The sequence below is a fragment of the Carassius auratus genome, chromosome 16, assembly GCF_003368295.1.
Source record: "Carassius auratus strain Wakin chromosome 16, ASM336829v1, whole genome shotgun sequence".
Lineage (NCBI taxonomy): Eukaryota > Metazoa > Chordata > Actinopteri > Cypriniformes > Cyprinidae > Carassius > Carassius auratus.
In genome coordinates this window covers 17,935,680-17,961,444 of record NC_039258.1, presented here as the reverse complement: position 1 = coordinate 17,961,444, position 25,765 = coordinate 17,935,680, and the positions used below count along the sequence as shown (strand labels likewise).

The window sequence follows — 25,765 nt, the reverse complement described above, 5'->3', positions numbered from 1 at the left end:
TGCATTCCCTTCTAAAAGATCAATTTATTGGATGACATTAATTTTTAATGACATGCCTGAGTGATTGAATTAGAATGTTTTTCAGTTGTTCTACAAAGGACTTTTTTTCTAAATTATTCTCAACATATTGCCATTTTTTTCTAAATATCAATTAATTGTAGCAGTCTGACAACAAGCTATAGTAATAGGTTTAGAAATATATACACGGATAATAGTTTTTATCCCTTTTGATGTATTACCATGCTGAAACAAACTGTTGCAAACATTATGGTTGCGTTGGTTTTTGCGCTAAATTACAGTGCTGGCTATCTTTGACCATCACAAAACATGTCAAACATGTTGTGGGGGAGGCTGTGGATAGGATGCTGTGAACTTCACCTGTCACAGTAGGTATGAATCTGCTATCAGACTTGCAATCTGGGTTATATGAAGCGACAGGAACACTTTTTGTAAGAGAAGAAAAAAAAAAAGACTTTATTCAATAATTCCTTTGTCAACGGTCTCCTCTGTCTCACTCCATATCACCATGCTGTGTATGTTCCTCTGTGTCTTCAGCACCACAAGGATTCACTGTTTCTATGTGTATTTAGCTTATCCACCCTGTTTTTCCACCCATTTTATCTTTTAAAAGAATAAAATAGTCATAGCTGATAGACAGTATAAGACTCTGAGTATAGGAATGAGTAAAGATGTTTGTTGTTAGAATGACAAAAAAGTTTTAAAAGTTTTTTACTTTTTTATGCCCCCTGGCCGGGCTTTGGGCTAATTTTCATGTCATAGGACAGACGCGGGCGCAAGCCGGGCCTTGGGCATATTTAAGGCTTCTCTTTATTTTTATATTTTAGGCATCCATCAATTAGTGGTGAAAGAATTGCTGCACTGATGGAAACAACACAAAAGCGTGCTACTGCAGCAGTTAGCGTGTTCGTGCCATCAGCGCAGCTGAAGAGTTCTGCGTTTAAATGCATGCAATAGGCTTAAGCTTGCAGCAAAGCATCAGCAAAAGTAACTACCATAAATGAGTCAGGGGGAAATAGGAAGGAGATATTTGAATTATTTACTAATAAATAGTGTTTTCTGAGTTGGTGTCGCAAAGGTGAAGTTGCCAATCCTGACTTGCCACCTCTTCAGTAGACCCTTTAGAGAGAAGTGCATCTTTACAGAATATGATTATAATGAAAGTTTTCGTTGTTGATATGTTTTATTTCATTAAGTAGTAATTTAAAACTTTCTATAGATATATTTGTACTCACTGGGTTTCGGTTCATTTTTGTGAAGTGCTCCTGTTCAGAGGTCCAAAGCAGAACTGAAGGCACCGGCGACCGAGGTGGAGATGGGGCTCTGGAAGCCTGCTGCAGAGTCGTAGCTTCAATGGATGGAGGTGGAGCCTGAGGGAAGGAGGAGCCTGACAGAGCCGGAGGGATGGAGTGATGAGGCGAAGCCATAGGAGTGGAGTCCCAAGGCGGTGGATGGTCGACGACTGACCAAGGTGGAGCCAGAGGGACGAGAGAGCCCGGTGGAGCAGGTGGGATGACGGGCCACAGTGGAGACGAGGAAGCTAGGTGCCAAGGCGGAGCCGATGGGTTGAAGGACAGAGGTGGAGTCCAGGGCTTGGAAGTTGGAGGTGGAGACAGGGAATCCTCACACCAAGGCAGAGCTGCAGACTGGAAGTCTAACGGCAAATCATCATGCCTAGATGGCGCTGACTGAGGGTGAGCTGCGGGACTGACTGGCACCAGCGGAGATGGGGTTAAGGAACTGGCTGTTTTGAGAGGAGGTGGGAGAGGGAGGCTGGGAGGGAACACAAATGGACTTGGGCTGGGTGGAACCAGCGGAGACACGGGAGATTCATGGCTGGGAGGAACCAGCAGAGACACAGGGGACTTGGGTAATACCTCACTGAACCAATCAATTAAATCCATCTGGAAGATGTTATAAGTTCCTAAAAATAACATTCAGAAACCAGATGCAGCTCACCCTCAGTGATGGGAGAGTGGGCGGGGCTTCCCTCCAAGCCCCCGATCTCCACCAAAACTCCTTGGGAGCGGACGATGTTGCCAGCTCACACGCAGGCTCCATGGCGACGATCGGCTTAGTTGCTCAGGCCGGTGTAATAAAAAGTACAGAGCGAGTGGTCTGGGAAGTCAGTAAGGCACGCAAGATCGATAAAGTCCCTGGTGTGGTCCTCCAGCGAACAGTCTAACTGCTCCAGGCATAGGAGCTGGACAGCTGGTAAATCCATCCCAGGAGGGGGGAAAGCAAAACAAAAAAGCGAAGAAAAACGCCGCTAAACTCACTTTTTCGGTCTGTTATTCTGTAACACGCGTTGGGTGTGTAAAGTAAATGCACGAGGAAGAAGATATATATAACGAGTTCTTTTAATGATCACGGGAGAATAAGGGCTAATCCAACACAAATCTTCCAACATTAGAACATAACATCAAACATTATGTTAATAGCGGTCCAGGAGGAACTAAACAAACAGGGTTTTTAAACACAAGGAAAGTAATCAGGGGAATGGAAACAGGTGGGGATTAGTCAATTAACAAAACAAGGAACTTGGAAACAAAGGAACAGAAGTTCATGACTGTGACACACACAAATAAAAGTAGTCCCTTTATAGTAACAAATTATGCATTACTCTTACCTTACTTACTTTAGCTTGCACTCTTTGCACAAACTATTGAATATAGCGCACATTTATCTAGGATACATTTTTAAACGTGCTTGAACTGTTTTATATCTGTAGATTTTATTTTAGTCAAGTCATGATGATTTGACAAGGCTAAATTGATCAAACATAGGTTCATATGTTTGAAAAGAACGTATACTTAACAGTTTTACAGTTCCAGTAAAGTGTGACAGATTGCAGTAATTTGCTGCATCCTCCACATCTGAGCAATGTGAACTGACCCACAAGAAGCCTGCATGAGCATTTGTGGCTTGAACAGATTTTTGTATTTACTTTAGCGAATCACGCAGATAGCGTGTGCAAATAAAGAGTGCCGTCGTTGAGTGCAATTCACTCTCGGTGAATTGCCCCTCAGCATGCCAGTGTGTGTTTGCATTCGCTGATGATTTCAGACCCCTGATGAAGAGGGCTTTTGATGGTTTTATTAAGCTCTTGTGCTCTCGGCCCATTGAGTGCCAGGAGGGACACATGATGGGTGTCTTTTCCTGCCTCCGCTCTGGAATCTTTCCACATGTGGAAAAGGCGAAGATAAGAAAGGAAAAAGCTTCCTCGATGCTTCCTCTTCATCTCACAGAAGCCTGGTGACATCTTAATGTGTCTGTATCAACTGGCAATGCTTGCATCCAGCACTCTAATTTCACAATCCAAATCAATTAAGGAGAATGAATCACTCTGCTATTATTATAACTGTCAGATTCACTTCTTACTTACAAAGATGAAGAAGAAACAAATGAAGCGGCTGCTGTCTACCCCTCCCTTTCCATGAGGGCTTCCTCTTCAAGCATATTCTCTCTCAATGTCTTCTTTTCACTCTGTTTCATTCTCTTTTTTCTTTCTCTCATTCTTTGTTCTCCTTTTGTTACCCTGCTTTTTACTCTAGTCCCCCTCTCCACATTTCTGATCTCCTCTATTTTAAAATATTTTTTGCTCTCCCACCCTCTCTCCTAAATAATTGAGATTTTAGAGTTTACTTGCCGGCTGCCAAATATCACTTCATTCAGTCATGTGAATGTGCAAAACAGCGGGTGTGAACTTTAGATGTGTATTTGCGACACTGGTCATTAGTATTTGTCTGCAATAATTACAGTGGAACAATAATGGCTTCCTCAGTTCTGTATAAACACACGCTGGGTCTTTTCATTTCCTCTTTTTCTCACTTTTTGTGCCCTGCTGACACATCCAAAGAAAGAAAGAAAGAAAGAAAGAAAGAAAGAAAGAAAGAAAGAAAGAAAGAAAGAAAGAAAGAAAGAAAGAAAGAAAGAAATGAACAATGCTGGGTCTTTTCATTTCCTCTTTTTCTCACTTTTTTGTGCCATGCTGACACATCCAAAGTGACTGGGAGAAAGAAAGAAAGAAATGAACAATGAAACGGAGGAGAAGTACATCCACCACTTCTTACCTGTGGTCAAATAAATGTTGACCCTAATTCACTGTCTGCTCCATTATAACACCAAACTGTGCGTAATGTTACAGTAAAACTTATAGAGCGGTGTGTGTTTTTCACCAAACTTTAAAGTACTGTGTTTTTGTAAATAAATACTTTTATTCAGCAAGAATGCATTTAACTGAATGCATGGTTACAAAGTGACAGTATTTCCAAGATATTTGTAACAAAAGATTTGTTTCAAATAAATGTTGTTCTTTTGATCTTTATATTCAGCCGAGAATCACATTTCTAAATTCTGCCTGATATCTAAAAATATTTATAAGCACTGTTTTCAACATTGAGAACTTTTGAACATTAGTGTATATGTTGTCAAGTTGTCACAGGTTTTTGACTTATTAGGTGTTGGAGTCAGAAGTTCTGTTAAAAATATTATTGTAAGCCTAGCAGTAGTTTTGTATCTTAGTTCTAGTATCTTGTATCTAGTTTAAAACCACCTTAAATAAATGTCATTTGTGAATTTTTCAAAGTAAAATGTCAGTTTCATTATCATTTTGAAATGTCTGTTGTTAATCATCTGAACACAATAACACCACCCTGGCATATACATATTCAGGCAAAGGTTGAACTTTGTTCTCAGGACAAGGAAATGTTTAATAAATGTCAGGTCGAAACAAATCATGCCCAAAACAATGGTTGATATTTTATTTTACCTTTTATATTTTTGTTGCTAGATGAATTGTTTTGTCTACAACCGGGGCAAGTTGTCACAAAAGGTCAATGTGTGTGCATTGAACTGGATCTTTGGTGGAAATGTACAATAGATGTTTTTGTAGTCTAGACTGAAACTGATGGAAATCTGTAAGTGCTCATGTATAACAAAGTTCATCTCGTTTCTGTGTTCATCTAGGGGGTGCTATAGGCAGCAGAAGGCATCTCCATGAGGAGCAGTAGAAGATGCCGGAACTGCCAGCGCTCCTGCTGTCGATTTACTTCCGCTTCCTGTTAGTCACCTTGGTTACCATGCCGCCTTCTTCCCTGAGCCAGACACCAATTCTGTCATCCGTACGGATGGGTAAGTTGCACACAAATGAACTTTTGTCATGTGGTTGACAAGCATTATAAAGTTTGGTCTGCAGTCATTAAGTCTTTTATTAGAATCAAGGCTGGAGATAAAACAGACAAATGTTTTGGTTATCTGCCTTTGTCAGAGTGACAGTTCTTTATCTGAGCAATTATATAACAGATGACATATATCAGGTGATTATAATTAATCAATCCACTGACTCCACTTAAACACCAAAAAATGGGAACATTAATAAATCATGCAAAAAAAGCTATTCATAATTATTGTATAATTTTATATATATATATATATATATATATATATATATATATATATATATATATATATATATATATATATATATATATATATATATATATAAACATGAAAGGTCAAAATCATATTTCAAACCTGTAGGTGACATTGTCTTTAAATAAAACATCCAGGTTGCCTTTCTTTGTAAAAAAGTTTTTTGTCAATATCTTTACCAAGGCGAGAAACTTTCACATCTTAAGTGCCTATACATTTAAGTTGTTTTTTTTTTATCATGGTTACAATCGGTAAAACATGTCTTTGAATAGCTGATTTCTGTTCACTTACTCTTATTCTTAGTGACCTTGATGTCTTTACAACATACTTAAATGGACAAGAGCACTGAAGTAAATAAATACAAATTTTAGTAGAATGTTATGTGAGATTTATTGTGATACAATTTATTTATTTTTTGTGGAAAGACACAAATACATTGCAACACTGAAGAACATGATGCACAATATCGACATGGAAAACAACCTTGTATGTATGCTTCTGTCGTCTCAGACAACATCTGATCTGTAACTCACATATTCACCAAGTTTTGTGATCTTTAATAAGTGAATAATGGAGGGCATTCGCAAAGCTCTTTTAATAAGTGATAAGTGGAAATAAACCAGGGTTTATTCTCATTAGATTTGATTTGACAACTATTCTTTGTATAAGCGAGAATGTAATTAAATTAAAGATTGTTTGTGATTGTTTTCGTTTCCTATACGTTTTAGTCTATATATTTGGCTTAAAGGAAAGTGGATATGACTTTATTAATTTTAGATATTGATAGAACTAAAAATGAATGGATCTTTTTATTTTAACTGAAAATAAAAATATTATTAAACCTAGAATTTAGAAAAGCCATAAATTCACGTAATTCCTCTTCACTTATAAAAAATTTGAAACCATTGTTCACTTGACTTGAGGGTTTATATAAATACATAATACATGGAACAGATTTGACACTATATTATTGATTGTTTATGTTGCTAAAGGTGTTGCGCAGTGAACCGTTGGTTAAAGCAGTCATACCTGTGCTTTATCATGACTAAAGCTGCTGACCAATCAGAATCAAGGACTGGAACTAACCATTTTATATATTACATTTATTTTACATGTAACTGTATTTCTCCTTCTGCCACTCTCTCATTCTCATTCTCTCCTCCGTTAGCGGCAATTTTGGATGACAGCTCTGTCTGTGGGCGTGGGGAGCGGTTAGCTTTAGCGTTAGCACGCGAGAACATCAACAGTGTGATGGAGGGCCCGGCTCGCGCTCGCGTGGAAGTCGACATATTTGACCTCCAGAAAGACTCTCAGTATGAGACTACAGATACAAGTGAGTCATACATTAAAAATGTGCACACACACACACACACACATCCCTCAACACAAAAAAACTTTAAAGTAAAGCAGTACAGCATACAGTGACTCATAAAGCCAAACACAGTGGATATGAGGAATTCTCAATTCTCTACTTGCTTTGTCGTAGTGTGCCAGATTCTACCGAAGGGCGTGGTCTCAGTGATTGGCCCCGCCTCCAGCCCTGCCTCTGGCTCCATAGTCAGTCACATCTGCGGGGAAAAGGAGGTGAGGTTCATTTAAATATTCCACATTTACTCATTTTGTGTACATTCCCTTACCATAATCTGTTTCCTTTTGTTCTTCAAACCGCTCTCCATCAGATTCCGCATGTGAAAATCGGTCCGGAGGAGACTCCACGGCTTCCTTACCTGCGCTTTGCATCTGTGACTCTGTATCCTAGCAATGAGGATCTGAGCCTTGCCGTCGGAGCCATCCTACGCTCCTTCAGCTACCCATCAGCTAGTCTGGTCTGCGCTAAGGCCGAATGTGAGTCCCAGACCTCTGCTCTGCTCATCAGCTGGTCTGGTCTTCCTTCAAGCTTGAATATGTAAAATGATTCCACACGGAGGGCAACACACATTTTTTTAGACAGCAAACTTATCATTATTAGTTAGTGTTGAAGTCTTCAGAAGAAGGTGCATCTTTCTAAAGATGCAACAATAATTCCACTCTTCCTAAAAAACGTTTAAAGTAATTTTTCCTCAACTCCATCCGCCCAATCAATCATCTTCTCTCAGCAAACACTCACATTACAATATGTATTCAAGGCTGATGAGAGAGAGATGAAATTACAGAAGTTCTGGAGAACAGACTCTGACAATGACACTGCAGTGCTTTCTTACTGCAAGCACTAACAATTACTTTGTTGTAATAGGTAGCTGTGCCAATAAAACATACTGCTGAGCAATTACACAGCATGTCACTGGACAACATAACGTTCACGTAATCTGAGAATAAATCTCCCCCATGCTGCGCGTGTTAATGTGTGAGACACCAGCACGTATGCAGTGTGTGTGCATGTGTGGCTGTGTGTGTGTTTGTGCTTTTGGACGCTCATGTGTGTTAGAGAGGGCATCGCTACATAACGCTCAGCTCTGACCCAGTTGGCTGCACTATGGTTGCTATGGCAGCAGAGTAGGTGCAACTTGCCACTCATCAAGCTCATTTAAAATGGTGGCAAGAGACGGAGAGAAGTTCGCCGCTGCACTACAGCTTCTCGTTAAACAGAGAGAAAGCGATTTCACAAGCCTGTTTGGACACGGATGTTTTCATGTGTGTTGTGTGCCGTGATTCTGGGGTAAACATCATTGCCTTTCATTTATGGAACTGTCATCTGATGCCACACACTTTGTGTAAGCTTCAACTGTTTTTTTCTTTTTTTTCTGGTGACCTCTTGTCTGTCAGACTGAAAGGAACATCTAAACAACTGCGTAAACACATTCTAAGTCATTTTTTTGTACAAAGCTTATCTTTTAAACAGAATCGAACCATGATTTTTATCTACTGCAGTCTGCAGACATATTTTCCAAAACGAAACCAGCTGCCTCTGTGTCTATATTTTGCATGAATACAAAGAAGTGATTCATACAGACTGCGTCCTTGCATTTAAAAACATGAGATGGAGGGCAGTGAAGCAAAAAAATAAAAAAATGGACGTGCATTTAAAAAAAAAGTTGAACTACCCTAAAGACAATTTTAAAACAATGTGCAAGGTGCAAGCCACGAGCACATGGTCACACGTTAGCGTGACCATCTAGCATGTTAACGTGGAAAAACAACAGAAAAGCAATCCATTCACAACTTTTGCCTCAATAAACTACTAATTTGCTGCTTATTAATATTTAGTAAGGTAGTTGTAATAGGTATAGACACTGGGTAGAACTAGGGATGTAGAATATGGTCATGGAGAATATGTGCTTTATAAGTACTAATAAACAGCCAATATCTTAATAATAGGCATGCTATTAAGAAACAAGTTAACAGTGAGAATTGGTCCCTATAGTAAAGAGTTACCAAAAGCAGTGAGTGACTGAATTGGAGAATTATCAGCAGCGACTCAAGTAGTGTGCCACACAATTGATTTCTGTAGCGTTTGACATTAGCATATTGCTGTGCGGTCACATTTACCTGTATTGTCCAACTTTTATCAAGTTTTTATTGATAACTATTTTAAATATTATATTTTAAAGGGTATAATGTATTATAATGATTCATAATGTGCATTGTATTAAATTATATCTTGTAAATGATAATAACAGAATTTAAAATGCATAGTGTAACCATAAAATGATAAGTGTTATAATGTATGAACTGTGGTTACAATCATTCACGAGATTGTACAATGCATTATAAGGTGCACTACAAGGCATAATTTATACATTAAAACTGTAAGAGCGGTTTCCCTACAGTGGTTCAGGCTGTAGGATTGCTGAAAGGACTAAAGAAACGTGTCAGCACGATGGTATAAAACTGTACATTTCTAGTCTATTACCACCCACTGCCACTTATACCAACGACGGAAATAAGCTCAGTTAGAATACCTTAATATGTGGGAGAGCGTTGCTATTAAGTGACTATATTATATTGCAATAGGTAGCACTTTAAGGTTAATATTGAATCAAGACTAGCATAATTTATCACTTGAATGGTTTAATAACAATATTTTGTTATGGTTACACTTGAATTGGTAAAAAAATAGATGAAGGATGGTAAAACATTTAGTTTAATTGTTCCCAACATGCATTTAATATATTACCTGAGAGTGAAAGAGTGAGGGGGAGGTGAAGAGAGGGAGAAAAAGAGGGAGAGAGGACAGAGCCCAGATAAGAGAGATCCAGAAAAGAGGTAGCAAAGAGAAAAAGAGCAACAGCCACGATCTTCTTTTATCCCTCCATTGACCATGTAACTAAATGTGAGATGTTCAAACTGACCAATCAGAAGATTACATCTTCAAGCACTGTGCAAAAGGTGTGACAATAAGAAGACATTTACAAGATGTCTACACATGTTGTCCTACAGGCCTTGATCGATATCAACACCCCTGTGCCTTCACCAAGATATGTTTGGGACAGGATAGCAGACGTCTTTTATTATTTTTGACCCTAAAAAACTACTTTTATAATGCATCATACATAAAGGCTTTAAGTAAAGAGTTACCATTTAATCTATATATTTTTTTTTAATTATCATTAGACCTTTGTAACAGTATACTTATTGATATATTACCTTGTCTATAAAATGGCAGAAAACTAGTTAACACTGTTGCAAGTCGCATTTCTAATGGGTGAAGGAGTGACCTCTCTTCTGACCAATGCAATCATCTTTCTTCTTCGTTCATTTCATATTATGAAAGGACTGTTGTGAATTTTTATTTTCCTCTTGGAGCAAATATAAATAATTAAATTTGGTGGAGAGCTTTCTGGGATTACCTTCATGCCGCTAGACTTTAGGCATCTCATAAATAAAATGCCTAGCTTTTGAAATTGGTTTTGTGTCTGGAACGTGCCTATGATGTCCTACAATGCTGGCTGCTCACTAGGTTTTGGAACAGAGCTCTAGTCACTGTCACACATGAGTCATTAAGCACAAGGCTGGTCTGGGTCTGATAATGTTTGTTTCAGTGTGTCACAGCGCTGGTCTCTGGTGGGAAACAGAAGATCTGAGTTCACACTGTAACACAGCTGTGGGAATAAGAAAGTGAAATATCGAGAAAGAGACAAATTTAGTGGAATGAAGTGAACAGAGAGGCTAAAAATCAGAGAGAAATCAGTGCAAGAAAGACAGAAAAGGGGAAGGTATTGAGAGCGAGAATGAGAGTGTGGAGAGCATTGATTTCTCTCCTCCCTCTAGCTAATTAAAGTTTGGCACTGGCTTTACTGGCTCTTTCTGTGCATGCAGGCTCCCTTGAGAGCGCAGCTACTTATTTACATTTTCACTGGGCTTTGTGTTGCCACTGACTCAATTTCTTCACAGCAGCATTGCAAACGGACAGATGCATGCTGTTCATAAACAACTCAGACACAAACCATCTCAGGTACACCTCACCAAACCTGGTTTGGCCCCTTTCAATCCCATTCGGGTGTTTAAGTGTCTATATGCTTTCAGCCAACAGCTCGCTTTGTTCCCCACAGGTCTGCTGAGACTGGAGGAGCTGATAAGGCGGTTTCTGATCTCTCGAGAGACACTGTCAATCAGGATGCTGGATGACAACCTTGACCCTACGCCTTTACTGAAGGAGATTCGTGATGACAAAATAGCTACAATAATTATTGATGCTAATGCATCTATATCTTACCTTATACTGAAAAAGGTAAGCATACAGTCACATTATCTAAATGCTGTTGCTTTGGCTCATTTCACATTCATTCATTCTCCTTTCCTCGCCCACTTCAATCTCTCGTTCTCTCGTCACCTTGTAATTCAGCTTTGTTCAATATATCTGCATTTTAATGTATAGATGCTTTAAATATCATAATGCTGTTGAAGGACTGTATTATACAATGTTCTGCTTTTCCATGCAGCTCTTGTTCACACACACTGAAATGTGTTCATTGTCTCGTTCCTCTTGCCTTGCTTTTTTAGGCGTCAGAGTTGGGAATGACATCAGCGTTTTACAAGTACATCCTCACAACTATGGTAAGATAGAGGAGGAGCTCTTGGCCTATTTTCCTGCAGATATATTCATGCCTGGAGCCCCATCTTCTGTATTAACAATTCATCTTTATTACACAAACCCACTAACACTTCTCAAGCCAAACCCATTCATAGTTTGAACTGCATTAAATACATACTACTGTACAACCCACAAACACAAGGCACACTATTAAAACCTCTGGTTATTAGTCTAACATACTGGGCCCTATTTTAACGATCTGAAACGCAAGTGTCAAAGCGCGAAGCGCAAGTAAGTTTGTGGGCGGGTCTCGGCGCTGTTGCTATTTTCCCGTCGGGATAAATGGCTCTTGCGCCCGGCGCAAATCTAAAGTGGGTTGGTCTGAAGTAGCTTCATTATTCATAGGTGTGGTTTGGGCGTAACGTGAAATAAACCAATCAGAACTTCATCCAACATTCCCTTTAAAAGCAGGTGCGCAAGCTCCATTATAGATTGCTATTATTATGGCGTATTTACCAGGCGCATGCCAGGAGCGGTTCACAGCCGAGGAGACTGATGTTCTTGTAAGAGCAGTGAAAGACAGAGAAGTTGTGTTGTATGGGGATGGGAGAAACCCACCCAAAATAGCGTCGGTTAAACAGGCGTGGGAGGAAATAGCCACAATTTGTCAGATGTCATTATATACACATATGTCTTGCCACTATTTGGCCAACAGGTCTGATCCTTAATTACTACGATTAGCCTGAATAATTTAGATTTATTTCTATTTTTTCACATCTTCGTGGCACACCACAATGATTTCCGTCATCTCATGTGTTAATATTTTTTTTGTGTAACAATTTATGATTTGCAAAAATAACTGTTGCATCTGTGTAGATTACATGAGCAAAGTGTATGCGCGTTGTGCACGCTATAGATTATGGTCAAGCATGCGCCCTTAAAATAGCATAATGAACAACGCGCAACGCGCCACTGACTTTAGACTAGGTTTTTTCTGGTCAGTGGCGCAATTGTTTAATGGAACAGCAAAATAGCACCAGGGATTGTTTGCGCCAGAACACGCCTCCTTTTTTGCGCTGAACCGCCCAGGGAGCGCAAGTTCATTCACTAGTTTAGCGACGTGCTTCTGTGGAGGGAAAAGCGCGCTTTGCGCAGGTGCAAAATAGGAATGACACATGCGTCGGTGTACAAAGTCAATTGCGCTGGGTGCAAGATAGGGCCCACTGTGTTTAAAGCACACTTGCTGAAAAAACACTACCAGACTTTCAAATCATTCCGAACGGAACAAGCTTAAGCAGAAACATGTGCCTTGTTGCTAGGAGATGCATGACAGATGTAAACAATGTGTTCTGAAATCAGCTCAAAATATCAAATATGTTTGATCTCTTCTGACTGAATGGAATCATTCTGAAGCTAAAAAATCGGAGTCTGTGCCCATAATACATCACGTGATTTCTGGTGAAATGGGTCAACTGCCAACTGTTTAGAACAGACTGCACAAACGAGGCCGACAGACGCATAACGACAACCGACTGTTGGCTTAATGTGCCATGATGCACACTACTGAAACCTCTAGTAAATATAACAGACTATTCATAATTTAGTCCCTACTTTAACAAACTCATCCCTTAAACCACACATACCACTGATACCTCTAGTCACAAGTCCATCCCAACTGGTTGAAGCATTCATTTAAACATTTCATCTTACCCGTTTACTCAAACCTTACTTGTTCATGAACTGTATGGCCTAATCTAATTTATTACGTCAACCTTACTCACACCACTATCAAACCATATTATTATTACTAGTTTAACCTTACAAGTTACATGTTACTCAAACCTTGCATGCATTGCTGAAACATGTAGTGACTGGTCTAGTGTAACACATTACAGAACTTACACTCTTCTAGTCTAACCTAACATCTCACTTTCATCCCACATACTCTAGTCTCTAATTTAACTTATTACTCAAACTTAATGTTTGAAACGGACAAATATAACCAGTTATTCACATACAGTATTACTAATCCATATTTTAAACGTACTCATTACATTGCATATACTACTGATACCTCCAGTCACTACTCTATCCTAACATGTTACCACATAATGTACACAATACTGAAATCCTTATACGTTAACCATTTGATCAGTCAAGTTAACTCAAACATTACCAACTAAGAGACAATACAGTCTGTTTTAACTCGTTACTCCAACCTTACACAAACAAATGAAACACTATAGTTACTGTAATCAACACTACTGTGGTCAGTCTACCTAAAGTAACATACTTAAACCATTTATGGACACTGAACTGAAACTTCGAATAATCATTAATCTAACCACTTTACACAGACCTAAAGTATGACCCACTATTGAACCACATTATTAAATTAAATTAAAATTAAATGTATGCATTTAGCAGATGCTTTTATCGAAAGCGACTTACAGTGAATTCAGGCTATCAATTTTTACCAATCATGTGTTCCCGGGGAATCGAACCCCCAACCTTGATATCGCAATGCTCTACCAATTGAGCTACAGAAACACTAGTCTATTATTATTACTAGTATTATTTTAATTATTTAGTCTACCATAACAGGTTACATGCTACTCAAACATTTCATGCATTACTTTAACCTAATCTAAAGTGTTACTTTCACTTTACCCTAGGCTAACCAGTTTACACCAGACTTACCTATTATAAAACCATCTGATCACTAGTCTACCCTAACAAGTTACATGTTACTCAAACCTTGCATGCTTTCACACACACCTTTAGTAACTAGTCCGATTTAACACATCGCTCGTCTTCTGCACATTACTCGCGTGCACCATTCAACATCAATTCAGTCTACACACAATCCATACTTAACTCCTGAAAAACCACTGTTTCACAGGACTAGTCACTATGCTGTTTTGAGCTGTATATTCTTAAAAAATATATATTTCTTACACAGACTGATGTTCTCTGTTTTCTGCTGTGTAATGTCATTCCTGTGTGTGTGCAGGACTTCCCGCTGCTGTGGTTGGATGATATAGTGGATGAGCAGTCAAACATTGTGGGCTTCTCGATGTTTAACACCACCCACCCATTTTACCTGGAGTTTATCAGGAGCCTTAACCTGTCCTGGAGAGAGGGCTGTGACATTAACCCATACCCCGGACCAGCGGTGAGATGCACACAAACACAATACAGAAGCCTGTTGATGTATCACACACACTAAACTGTGTATGTGTGTGTCCAGCTGTCGTCGGCGCTGCTGTTTGATGCGGTCCATGTGGTGGTGAGTGCAGTGCAGGAACTCAACCGGAGTCAGGAGATTGGCATTAAACCTCTCAGCTGCACCTCCCCTCAGATCTGGCAACACGGGACCAGCCTCATGAACTACCTGCGTATGGTCAGTCTGTGTGTGTGTGTGTGTGTGTGTGTGTAAATATACATATTCAATCACTTGAAAGTCATCCAGCATTGTTATCTGCATTAGAGAGCATCCACTGTGTTATTTAAGGGAACATAACTGTTTCTATTCTCTTTCTCTCTGTGTTGCCTTGTTTTGATCAGGTGGAGTATGATGGTTTGACAGGTCGAGTTGAGTTCAACAGTAAAGGCCAGAGGACCAATTACACCCTCCACATCCTGGAGAAGCACAGGGGAGGCCACAAAGAGGTTAAAGACACACAAACAAATACACATTTACTTAGCTATCTAAATGGGAATATCAAAAGACGTCTAATGCTTCTATATATGTTAATTTAAATAATATAACTTAATCCTAACCCTAAGGGAAAACTTTAGCATTTAAAAAAAAGGATATCACTAATACAATGTTTTGTCAGATTTGACTCTCTTCCGGGTACAGATTTGTTAAGTAGGTTCACGCACACACACACACACACACACACACACACACACACACACACACGCACACTTTGAATAGTGCCAACATCTTGATTGTTCCATTTGTCATCCTTGTCTGTGTTAGATTGGGATCTGGTTCTCTAATAACACTCTGCTGATGAACTCCACCAGTCTGGATATCAACGTGTCTGAGACTGTGGCTAACAAGAGCCTTATCATCACCACTATACTGGTGAGGACCAACTGCACTACAGCAGGCTCATATAGCCACACAATATATTTACCACATCTACATTGGAAATACCTGTTATGCAGAATCATTTGAGCTCTATAATTTCCACTTAAAAAAATAAAAGTCAACTTACATAATGGACGCACAGTTAACAAAATGTCTATCATGATGGAATACACATAATTATTTTTAAGCAAATAAGGAATTCAAAGAAATGAATCAAAATTGTGAATCAAATCCCTTGCTAAAAATGTGCTTATGTTTTTACTGTGGTGTTCCAATTAGAAAATATGTCGCTTTCCTTTCATTTTACTCATTAAAATACTGGAAAAGAAACTCACGGCTCCTTTCTTAACTTATAAGCTTTTAAAAATGTAATCTAATATTTTATCTAATATAGTAAGACAACTGTGATAGGGACCTGAAACTACAACATGAATGACCCACGTGTGTGTGTGTGTGTGCAGGAGAACCCGTACATGATGAGAAAGGTGAACTACCAGGAGTTTGAGGGGAATGAGCAGTATGAGGGTTTTTGTGTGGACATGTTGAGAGAGCTGGCTGATATCCTCAAGTTCACCTACCGTATCAAACTGGTGGACGATGGGCTGTACGGAGCACCTGAACCCAACGGCTCATGGACGGGAATGGTGGGAGAGCTGATCAACAGGGTATGTGCTCATACTCATCAACACATCCTCTGCTGAATTCATTTTGGAAAGCACACAGCTGCGTTAAGTTCAGCTCTGTGTCTCGTTTCTAGATGACTTTTACAAGAATTCATGTTCTTCTACTTTAATGTTTTGTTTTCTTTCTTTCTTTCTCCTTCGTTCTCCTTCATTCTCTGGAGAAGAAAGCTGATTTGGCTGTTGCAGCTTTTACCATCACATCTGAGAGAGAGAAGGTCATTGACTTCTCAAAGCCTTTTATGACGCTGGGCATCAGTATTCTCTACCGAGTCCATATAGTAAGTCAGACACACAGAATCAACACAACAGCATCAGTCTGGATGTTTACATAGATCAACAACGCAGACAGAATACAAAAACATGTCCCCTAATGACCCCTAAGTTTACTTCAGATGGACAAACTTGATAAAAAAAAAGTATTACTGTTGACCGATAGGCTTGTGTTCAGTCATACAATAAATACAATATAATGCGGTTTAAAGGGATAGCTCACACATAAATTAAGATTCTGTCATTACTCAACCTTGTATCGTTCCAAAACATATGAACTTCTCTCATCTTCAGAACCAAGATTTTAATATTTTTGATGAAAGCAGAACTACCAGAAACATAGTGAGTACATATTAAAGTAGTCCATGTGACATCAGTTGTTTTAACAAAAATAATCAATACAACACAATTTTAAGTTTTGGGTGAACTATATCTTTGAATATGCTTTTTGTAAAGCCTATGCAAAGCTTCATTCCTTTACAACAATGTCTTTAAAAAATATCTTCATTTCTGTGGTTTTCTCATCAAATATTGATGTTATTAACTATGATCAATTTGAATAACGAATTGGCTAATAAAGTAATTAACTATGTTTTATAAGCAAAACATGACCCACTCTTTCTGAAACCGAAAAGCGGTTAGTGTAATAATACCTATACCTTAACACTAAACTGCAATATCTGCTTTCCATGGAAGAGTCCTTAAATCCATCTTTCTTTGGTGACTGGTCTGCCGTTTTGATCAGTAGCGCCCTCTTGTGGCTGAAGTAAAACATGCAAGATTAAAACATACAGTTGAACAATCAGAGGATGAGATGACTGACATTGGTGCAAATACCCTGATAATAGTGTGATATTCTGTGCTTGTCCTGTCCTGAATAACAGCCAGTGTAGATAGATAGATAGATAGATAGATAGATAGATAGATAGATAGATAGATAGATAGATAGATAGATAGATAGATAGATAGATAGATAGATAGATAGATAGGTAAAATGCAGAAAGTTTGTCTAAAAAAGCCTCAATATGTATTATATGTAATGCATTTCCTATTGCTACATTAATGTAATTATCAGATTGAATATTCATCATGCACCTAATTCCTTTTGGCTTTTATTTCTACCACCTTCCTTCCTTCAGCTGCATTCATTTACTTCTCTTTCTCTTCCACCATCTCTCTCAGGGCAGGAAGCCAGGTTATTTCTCCTTCCTGGATCCTTTCTCACCGGCTGTTTGGCTCTTCATGCTGCTGGCTTACCTCGCTGTTAGCTGTGTGCTTTTTCTCTCTGCTAGGTACACACCGGCACATACACATATACTCAAACACGACTAAAAATCATTGTCTTAATCAATGCGTTTGGTTGTTTTGCTCTGTAAAATAATTATTTATCTGTGCAGTAAACCTGTAAAAGATATTAATACTTTATTTCAGAGATGTAAATGAAATGATCAGTTATGTTTAGTTTTCTTAATCATTTATTTTTTTAAACATTAATCAAGCAAAATGTAATGATTTATTGTTTGCTTGGTATAGCGAGTAAATAAATATTTAATGCAAGGTTTTTTCTAAATCTGTGTGTGTGTGTTTGTGTCAGGTTGAGTCCGTATGAATGGTATAACCCTCACCCGTGTCTGCGTGAGCGCAAAGACCTACTGGAAAATCAGTACACACTAGGAAACAGCCTGTGGTTTCCTGTGGGGGGCTTCATGCAGCAGGGGTCAGAGATCATGCCCCGGGCCCTCTCCACACGCTGTGTCAGTGGGGTCTGGTGAGTGGGGCTCAATATGTGTTGATGGTCATTTTAACAGAGTCAATAGACACATTACAGAGCACAGCTATAGGCTCTTTGCTCTCTGCCTCCATCGTTTATGTCCTCACTCTCTCTGTCTCTCTCTTTTAGGTGGGCATTCACTCTCATAATAATCTCCTCATACACAGCAAATCTGGCTGCGTTTCTCACAGTGCAGAGAATGGAAGTGCCAATCGAATCACCCGATGACCTGGCTGATCAAACCAATATCCAGTACGGCACCATTCATGGAGGAAGCACCATGACCTTTTTTATGGTACAAATCATACGATATTAAGTTTATGCAAATAAGCTCACACAAAAGTAACCACGTGCTGGCTTGCACATGTCAATGTTCACTTATGAAGCATCTGTCTGGAAGGGTTAGTGAGTCGGCAGCTGTTAGTTTTGAGAGCAATAGTAAGAACTTTTCATAAATACTCTGCACTTCAGAAAATGTTAAGCAGCCTCAAATCTGTTACCAACACTAACCACATGTTTGCAAATGTGATGGAACAGAAGTAGCAACATTTTTATTTATTTATATTGTTATGTATATGCAAGTGAAACAGACACTTGGTCTATCCATTGATTGTTGATTGGATGCTCACAGATCTGAGCTTGCAATTGACTGAAAGAATAAGGGCAGAGTTTAAGCAGCCTAAATGACCAGAGACAGTCACTTCACCTGAAGAACAAGTAAAAGCATTTTTATGACATTAAATCTAATTAAATCACAAGGTCAAATTAATGAATATAGATAAATCACACACAACAGAATCAGTGACCACCATGTAAAACATAGATTTGGTGAATTTTAATTTCATGTCGATCTTTATTCATGTACAGTAATTGATTAAAAAAAATGTTTAGTTTTTTTTAGGGCTGTCAAAAATAGCGAGTTAACAACGTTAATTAGTTGTTTGTTGTTAATTACGTCAAATTTTTTAATGCATTTCACGCATGCGCAGTGTGACAAATTATTCAGGTCAGGAAAGTCTCGTCGATCTCTGAATTCTCAAGATAGTAAAAAACAGCGGCGAGCGCCGCGACGAAAACACCGAAGAAGCTTAAGGTTTTACCCCAGTTACTCTCAAATACATTCATGTCAAGCTCGATAAACAGAGACGACTTTGGTAGTTGATACGCTGGAGCTTTTTCCTGTTATAGCATCCTGTGTTTCACACTGCGCATGTGCAGAACAACTACATGCATTGCAGCTATAATTACAGCTGTTTGGGAAAGCATATGCATTTTTACTTGGTTTTACTGGCACTTGAAGCCTTCAGAACGTGAAAATATCGATCCTAAAGTATTGTGGCAGAGCAAATGAACACCTCCCAAAAACGAGTGCCCAGAGTGCTGCTTATGTGATGGTGGCGCATGTTTGTGTTTCTGAGTTAATTCTTTCGAGTTTCTCTATGCAAAATTTCATAGATATGGGGCTATATTTAACCACTGGTTCACCTAAAACTCTTACACTATCTGTAGTTAAATGGCATGGTTTGATATAGTGCTCAGGTAAATTTGATCTAAGTAAATGTTAAACTTTTGAAATTCAGAAAAAAAGAACTTGTGTACTGATGAATCAATACATGAAAATTATGTATCTGTGTCCTGTTATTTATCTTTTGGTAGACATTTCAGAAAAAAAAAAATGGATCGGATTCAGGTGTAAATGCAAATAGTGATTAATCCTGATTAATCCACTAAAAATTCTGATTAATTTGATTAAAAATTTTAATCATTTGACAGCCCTAGTTTTTTTTTTACAAAAATTATAAAGTTAGAAAACAATAAAAATGCATTGGACTCTAAGCATGCAATTTTTGCCTAAATTAAGTCATTATCAATTTAAGACCAAATGCTAGTTTATAGTTATACAAACCCAATTCCAAAAAGGTTTACACTCTACAAATTGTACAAAGACACTGTACAAATTGTGAGTAAAAAAGGAATGGAATAATTTACAAATCTCATAAACTTAAATTTTATTCACAATAGAATATAGATGACATATCAAATGTTGAAAGTGAGACATTTTGAAATGTCATGCCAAATATTGGCTCATTTTGGATTTCATGAGAGCTACACATTCCAAAAAAGTTGGGACAGGTAGCAGTAGGAGGCCGGAAAAGTATACAGTAAGGTGCTTACATATAAGGAACAGCTGGAGGACAAATTTGCAACTTATTAGGTCAATCAGCAACATGACTGAGTATAAAAAGAGCCTCTCAGAGTGGCAGTGTCTCTTAGAAGTCAAGATGGGCAGAGGATCACCAATTCCTCCAATGCTGCGGCGAAAAATAGTGGAGCAATATCAGAAAGGAGTTTCTCAGAGAAAAATTGCAAAGAGTTAGAATTTATCATCATCTACAGTGCATAATATCATCCAAAGATTCAGAGAATCTGAAACAATCTCTGCGTAAGGGTCAAGGCTGGAAAACCATGGATGCCCGTGATCTTCGGGCCCTTAGACGTCACTGCATCTCATACAGGAATGATACTGTAATGGAAATCACAACATGGGCTCAGGAATACTTCAAGAAAACATTGTCGGTGAACACAATACACCGTGCCATTTGCTGTTGCTGGCTAAAACTCTATAGGTCAAAAAAATTCTCTGGGCCAAGGCTCATTTAAAATGGACTGTGGCAAAGTAGAAAACTGTTCTGTGGTCAGACGAATCTAAATTTGAAGTTATTTTCGGGAAACTGGGACGCCATGTCATCCGGACTAAAGAGGACAAGGACAACCCAAGTTGTTATTAGCTCTCAGTTTAGAAGCCTGCATCTCTGATGGTATGGGGTTGCATGAGTGTGTGTGACATGGGCAGCTTACACATCTGGAAAGGCTCCGTCAATGCTGAAAGATATCTCCAAGTTCTAGAACAACATATGCTCCCATCCAGACGTCGTCTCTTTCAGGGATGACATGACAATGCCAGACCACATACTGCATCAATTACAACATCATGGCTGCGTAGAAGAAGGATCCAGGTACTGAAACCAGATCTTTCACCCATAGAAAACATTTGGCACATCATCAAGAGGAAGATGCGACAAAGAAGACCTAAGACAGTTGAAGCAGGTGCTAGAAGCCTGCATTAGACAAGAATTGGACATCATTCCTATTCCTAAACTTGAGCAACTTGTCTCCTCAGTCCCCAGACGTTTGCAAGCTGTTATAAAAAGAAGAGGGGATGCCACACAGTGGTAAACATGGCCTTGTCCCAACTTTTTTGAGATGTGTTGATGCCATGAAATTTTTAATCAACTTATTTTTCCTTTAAAATTATACATTTTCTCAGTTTAAACATTTGATAAGTCATCTATGTTGTATTCTGAATAAAATATTAAAATTTGAAACTTCCAGATCATTACATTCTGTTTTTATTCACAATTTGTACAGTGTCCCAACTTTTTTGGAACCCGGTTTGTAGATTAAAGTACAATTACTTGCATAAAAGACAAACTTCATGTAGGCATTCATAAAATATTTGTGAAAATTAGAAAATAATTTATTTTTATAATCACACTGTAGAAAGGGTCCAGATGATATGTCAATTGTGTGTGTGTGTGTGTGTGCATATATATCTTAAGTACAATAAACTGAATTATAATTTTTAGTGTTTATGTTTATAGAACTTATCTAAGAAGTGTCATAACAAAAAACGGTCTAATGCTTTAAGCACCTTCTTTCACTGCACATCTGTTAAAAATGCCTAATTTTGTACCATATTCATGGAAAGTGCCAGCAGGCATTTATTTGCATATGCATTTGGATGGGTTTTGAATCTCTTGTTTATTTTCTTTCTTGTAGAGTACTCTTGGCTTACAGACTATGTATTTTCTTCTCATTGTTTTGTTTGATCAAATGATTTTACCATCTGTTTGCATGTCACTGTTTCTTTTCTATTTGTTATGCTGCATGTCAAATAGCTGTTTAAATGTTTATTTATGATGTATGCACGGATAATACATCCTCTTCTTCCCTCTTTCAGAACTCTCGTTATCAGACGTATCAGCGGATGTGGAACTACATGTATTCTAAGCAGCCCAGTGTCTTTGTGAAGAGCACAGAGGAGGGCATTGCCCGAGTCTTGAACTCTAAATACGCCTTCCTTCTTGAGAGCACCATGAATGAGTACCACCGCAGCCTCAACTGCAACCTCACGCAGATCGGAGGCCTGCTGGACACCAAGGGTTATGGAATCGGCATGCCTCTCGGTGAGAGAGATGGACATCATTTTATTTTGTAAAAATCAGGCACATTAACACACTTAAAATTGAAGCCTCACAAACAATGTGGCAGCAATGTGAATCACAAGGTTTTTAAACCATAATAACCCTTCAAAATGAAAAAAATCACTTTCACTTTCAATACATACATGTCCATATATAAATTTTGAAAATCACCATTAAAACAAGTAATTGTGAAATCATTTGACTATCATCAGACAGGCTTGTTTTTTACAGAAGTGAGCGTGCCAAGACTCACGGTTCACAACTTACTGACACTTCCTCATGTTTAACCACCAGACACTTACAGCTGCATATTTCTGTCTCAAAGGTTCTCCTTTCAGAGATGAGATAAGTCTGGCAGTTCTGCAGTTGCAGGAGAATAACAGGTTGGAGATCCTGAAGAGAAGATGGTGGGAGGGAGGGCAGTGTCCCAAAGAGGAAGACCACCGTGCCAAAGGCATGAACCTCTCCTGCACTTCAACACAATATTCTCCTCACATTCTCATCCCTGTGGAAAAACCCAGTCGGAACCGGTAGCTGTAAGGAACATGTTAGTTGGTCAACCAGCTACAGTGTTCCAAAAAACAGCTGGTGGTTCCAAAAACCAGCAGGTAGTTGGTTTGTTTCTGATCCAAGATGACAAGAAACAATCTATCAGCACATACCAACTCATAACCAGCTAGAAACCAACTACTGTGTTCCAAAACGCAGCAGGGATTTCACACAGCCATTGTAGATTGGGGACTTGGTTCTAACTATCAGTTGTTGAATGTATGGAGGCAGATCTGAATGTGAGCTTGAATCATTTGTAAGAAAGGGCATGGGTTTAGGTGGACTATATGACTGGAAAAGTCTGGCATGCTTAACCTGAGAGAAGTCTGTCATTTAGCAATTATGACATTTCCCCTTCATGCCCACTGTGAGAAAGTATATTTATTACATTCTATGTCTTTGATGAAAGATCCTCATTGATACATATTGTTTAAAAGTGTTTAATTCATTGTTGCAGGTCTTGGGATGGAGAACATTGGCGGTATATTTGTGGTGTTAATCTGTGGCCTGATTATTGCTGTGTTTGTGGCTGTGATGGAGTTTGTGTGGTCCACACGCCGATCAGCTGAAACAGATGAGGTACGACCTCTCTCCTGCGACCGCCCATATCACAGTCACACTACAGTAGGTTACAAAGCATCCCGCCGACTCCTCGCCTTAGTGTGTGTCGTAGTCAAGTCCAGTTCAGTGGTTGTGTTATGGTGTGCATGTCTACTTATGTATATATCTGTAATATGTACTTCTGTGATAAATAATGCAATTGTTTGGAATTATAAATTATATTTAAAGGGAACCTATTATGCCTGTTTTTTACAACATGTAATTTAAGTCTCAGGTGTCCTCAGAATATTTCTGTGAAGCATCAGATCAAAATAACCACATATTATACATTTTTTGGGGTACGAGCAGAAACATCCTGTTTTTCAGAGCTATGTTGTAATTATTATTTTTTTTTTCAGATTTGCATGTGTCCTCTTTAAGATTTTTATATATCTTAATTATATTAATGGTGATATATGTGTTTGTGTATAGCTGTGATATATATATATATATATATACACATCTGTAATATATTCTAATCTTCCTTCGTTCAAGTGTTTAATATATTTTTGTAAATGTTCAGGTGTCTGTGTGTCAGGAGATGTTGACGGAGTTCCGTAATGCAGTTTCCTGCAAGAAAAGTTCTCGTCTTCGCCGCCGCCGTCCCCTGTCCAGCTCTCTGGCCCTTCGACACCCCACCCGTATCACTTTAGGGGCCCCGCGGCCCCTGCGCCTTGTCAGAGAGATGCGCCTTAGCAATGGAAAGCTCTACAGCGGTACCGGACCCCTGACAGGAAGTTCAGGTCCAGGAGGAGGCCCCTCAGACATGGGCCCCGGCCCCCAGCGACTCCTGGAGGACCCATTAGGTGCCAACAGCACCCCCACAGTGGCCCTGGGTCCCCCCGCAGTGACAGTGCCTCTGCCGCGGGGCTGCACTCACGTGCGCATTTGTCAGGAGTGCCGACGAATCCAGAGTCTCCGCACAACGTCCTGCACACGTATCCCTCCCTCCTCTGCCCCTCTGCCTCGTCTGGCCCCGCCCCCTCCACACTCATCCTCCAATACAGACAGCGAAGGTGGCGGTGGGCCGAGCCCATGCCGGATAGGACACTCCCCACCGGCTAAAGGCTGCACTTTACCACCACCTCAGTCTAGCAACAACACAGATCTAATGGGAGAGCAGAAATGAGAAGAGACTTGACAAAAGAGGGAGACAGAAGTGTGACATTTTTGCAATACTTGCCCTCATGTTTAAAATCACAGACAAATCTGCTTTCCTTCCTTTATTTGGTACGAGAGAATTATCCTCTTCTTTTGGATAGCCGTGTGCCACATCAATGATTATTTTGTACTACTGAATGATGTATTATTACATTGACTGTGTCTGAAGAAAGCTTGAAAATGTGATGGTAAGATTTAAGACTATCAGTCCGAAGATTTAGAAAATGCTACATGACAGGCAGCACATAAATATTAAACGCAGAGATATTAAACTTCCCTGTGATTCTGATCTTCAGGCAACACACAGATGTCTGCTTGCAATCAGAGGCAGACGGAGACACAGACTCTCCTTTCCTTCCCTGACTGAACTTGGTTTCTATATCACGAAAGAGGTCACACAGAGGAAGTAGCACAGAGACACGCTCTTCTGGATGTCATTTTCTCAATGATAACATACAGATCAGAGCCAGACCGTGACAGAATGACAGCACACACGTTAATGGAGGACGATGACGCTATAAAACACAAACGTGTTAATTAAAAAGATATTCTAAACAGATATTCTTACTTTTCTGTACTATACTTATTTTTAAATTCACTGTCTGTGTAATTTAATTCTGGGGTTGTGTTGTCTGAATTGGAAATTAAAAATAGAGCTACTTTATTGATACAGAGGAGATCAACTCTGACTGAATATGTATGTTACTGGAAATGAGGAGTTGTGTGTTCATTAAAACGTGGACTTTGATTCGTCTACAAGAACTTGTGAGTCCGTAAACTGTGCTGGAAATCACACCACATACCTCAACCCAAATTTACTCAGGCGTGTTTGTCTGCATTCACCACAGATCAGAGTTTTTAGAAACAGGAAGTCAGATCTGATGCCATAGTTCATGCTTGAAGATTTTTCAAACACATCAGTGAACTGAAAATGACTAATTT

The 25,765-nt window shown here is 39.0% G+C and overlaps 1 protein-coding gene across 2 annotated transcripts in view; it reads left to right on the top strand.

Moving 5' to 3' along the window:
* Positions 1-25,558, top strand: part of LOC113116403 (glutamate receptor ionotropic, kainate 5) — a 65,118-nt gene extending 39,560 nt beyond the window's left edge. Inside the window, exons 4-22 of one of the 2 annotated variants that reach the window (XM_026284548.1) lie at positions 4,987-5,151; positions 6,620-6,784; positions 6,938-7,035; positions 7,131-7,296; positions 10,941-11,119; positions 11,392-11,445; positions 14,436-14,597; positions 14,673-14,825; positions 14,990-15,094; positions 15,411-15,518; positions 15,986-16,189; positions 16,372-16,485; positions 17,660-17,769; positions 18,072-18,245; positions 18,378-18,543; positions 22,270-22,495; positions 22,839-22,967; positions 23,520-23,641; positions 24,186-25,558. In XM_026284548.1, the coding sequence (XP_026140333.1) occupies positions 5,034-5,151; positions 6,620-6,784; positions 6,938-7,035; positions 7,131-7,296; positions 10,941-11,119; positions 11,392-11,445; positions 14,436-14,597; positions 14,673-14,825; positions 14,990-15,094; positions 15,411-15,518; positions 15,986-16,189; positions 16,372-16,485; positions 17,660-17,769; positions 18,072-18,245; positions 18,378-18,543; positions 22,270-22,495; positions 22,839-22,967; positions 23,520-23,641; positions 24,186-24,791 (3,159 nt within the window). In that variant the 5' untranslated portion in view covers positions 4,987-5,033 and the 3' untranslated portion in view covers positions 24,792-25,558. Of the gene's footprint in view, positions 1-4,986; positions 5,152-6,619; positions 6,785-6,937; positions 7,036-7,130; positions 7,297-10,940; positions 11,120-11,391; positions 11,446-14,435; positions 14,598-14,672; positions 14,826-14,989; positions 15,095-15,410; positions 15,519-15,985; positions 16,190-16,371; positions 16,486-17,659; positions 17,770-18,071; positions 18,246-18,377; positions 18,544-22,269; positions 22,496-22,838; positions 22,968-23,519; positions 23,687-24,185 lie in introns of both variants that reach the window. The other variant, XM_026284547.1, reaches the window with a different exon arrangement.
* Positions 25,559-25,765: the final 207 nt, after the last annotated feature.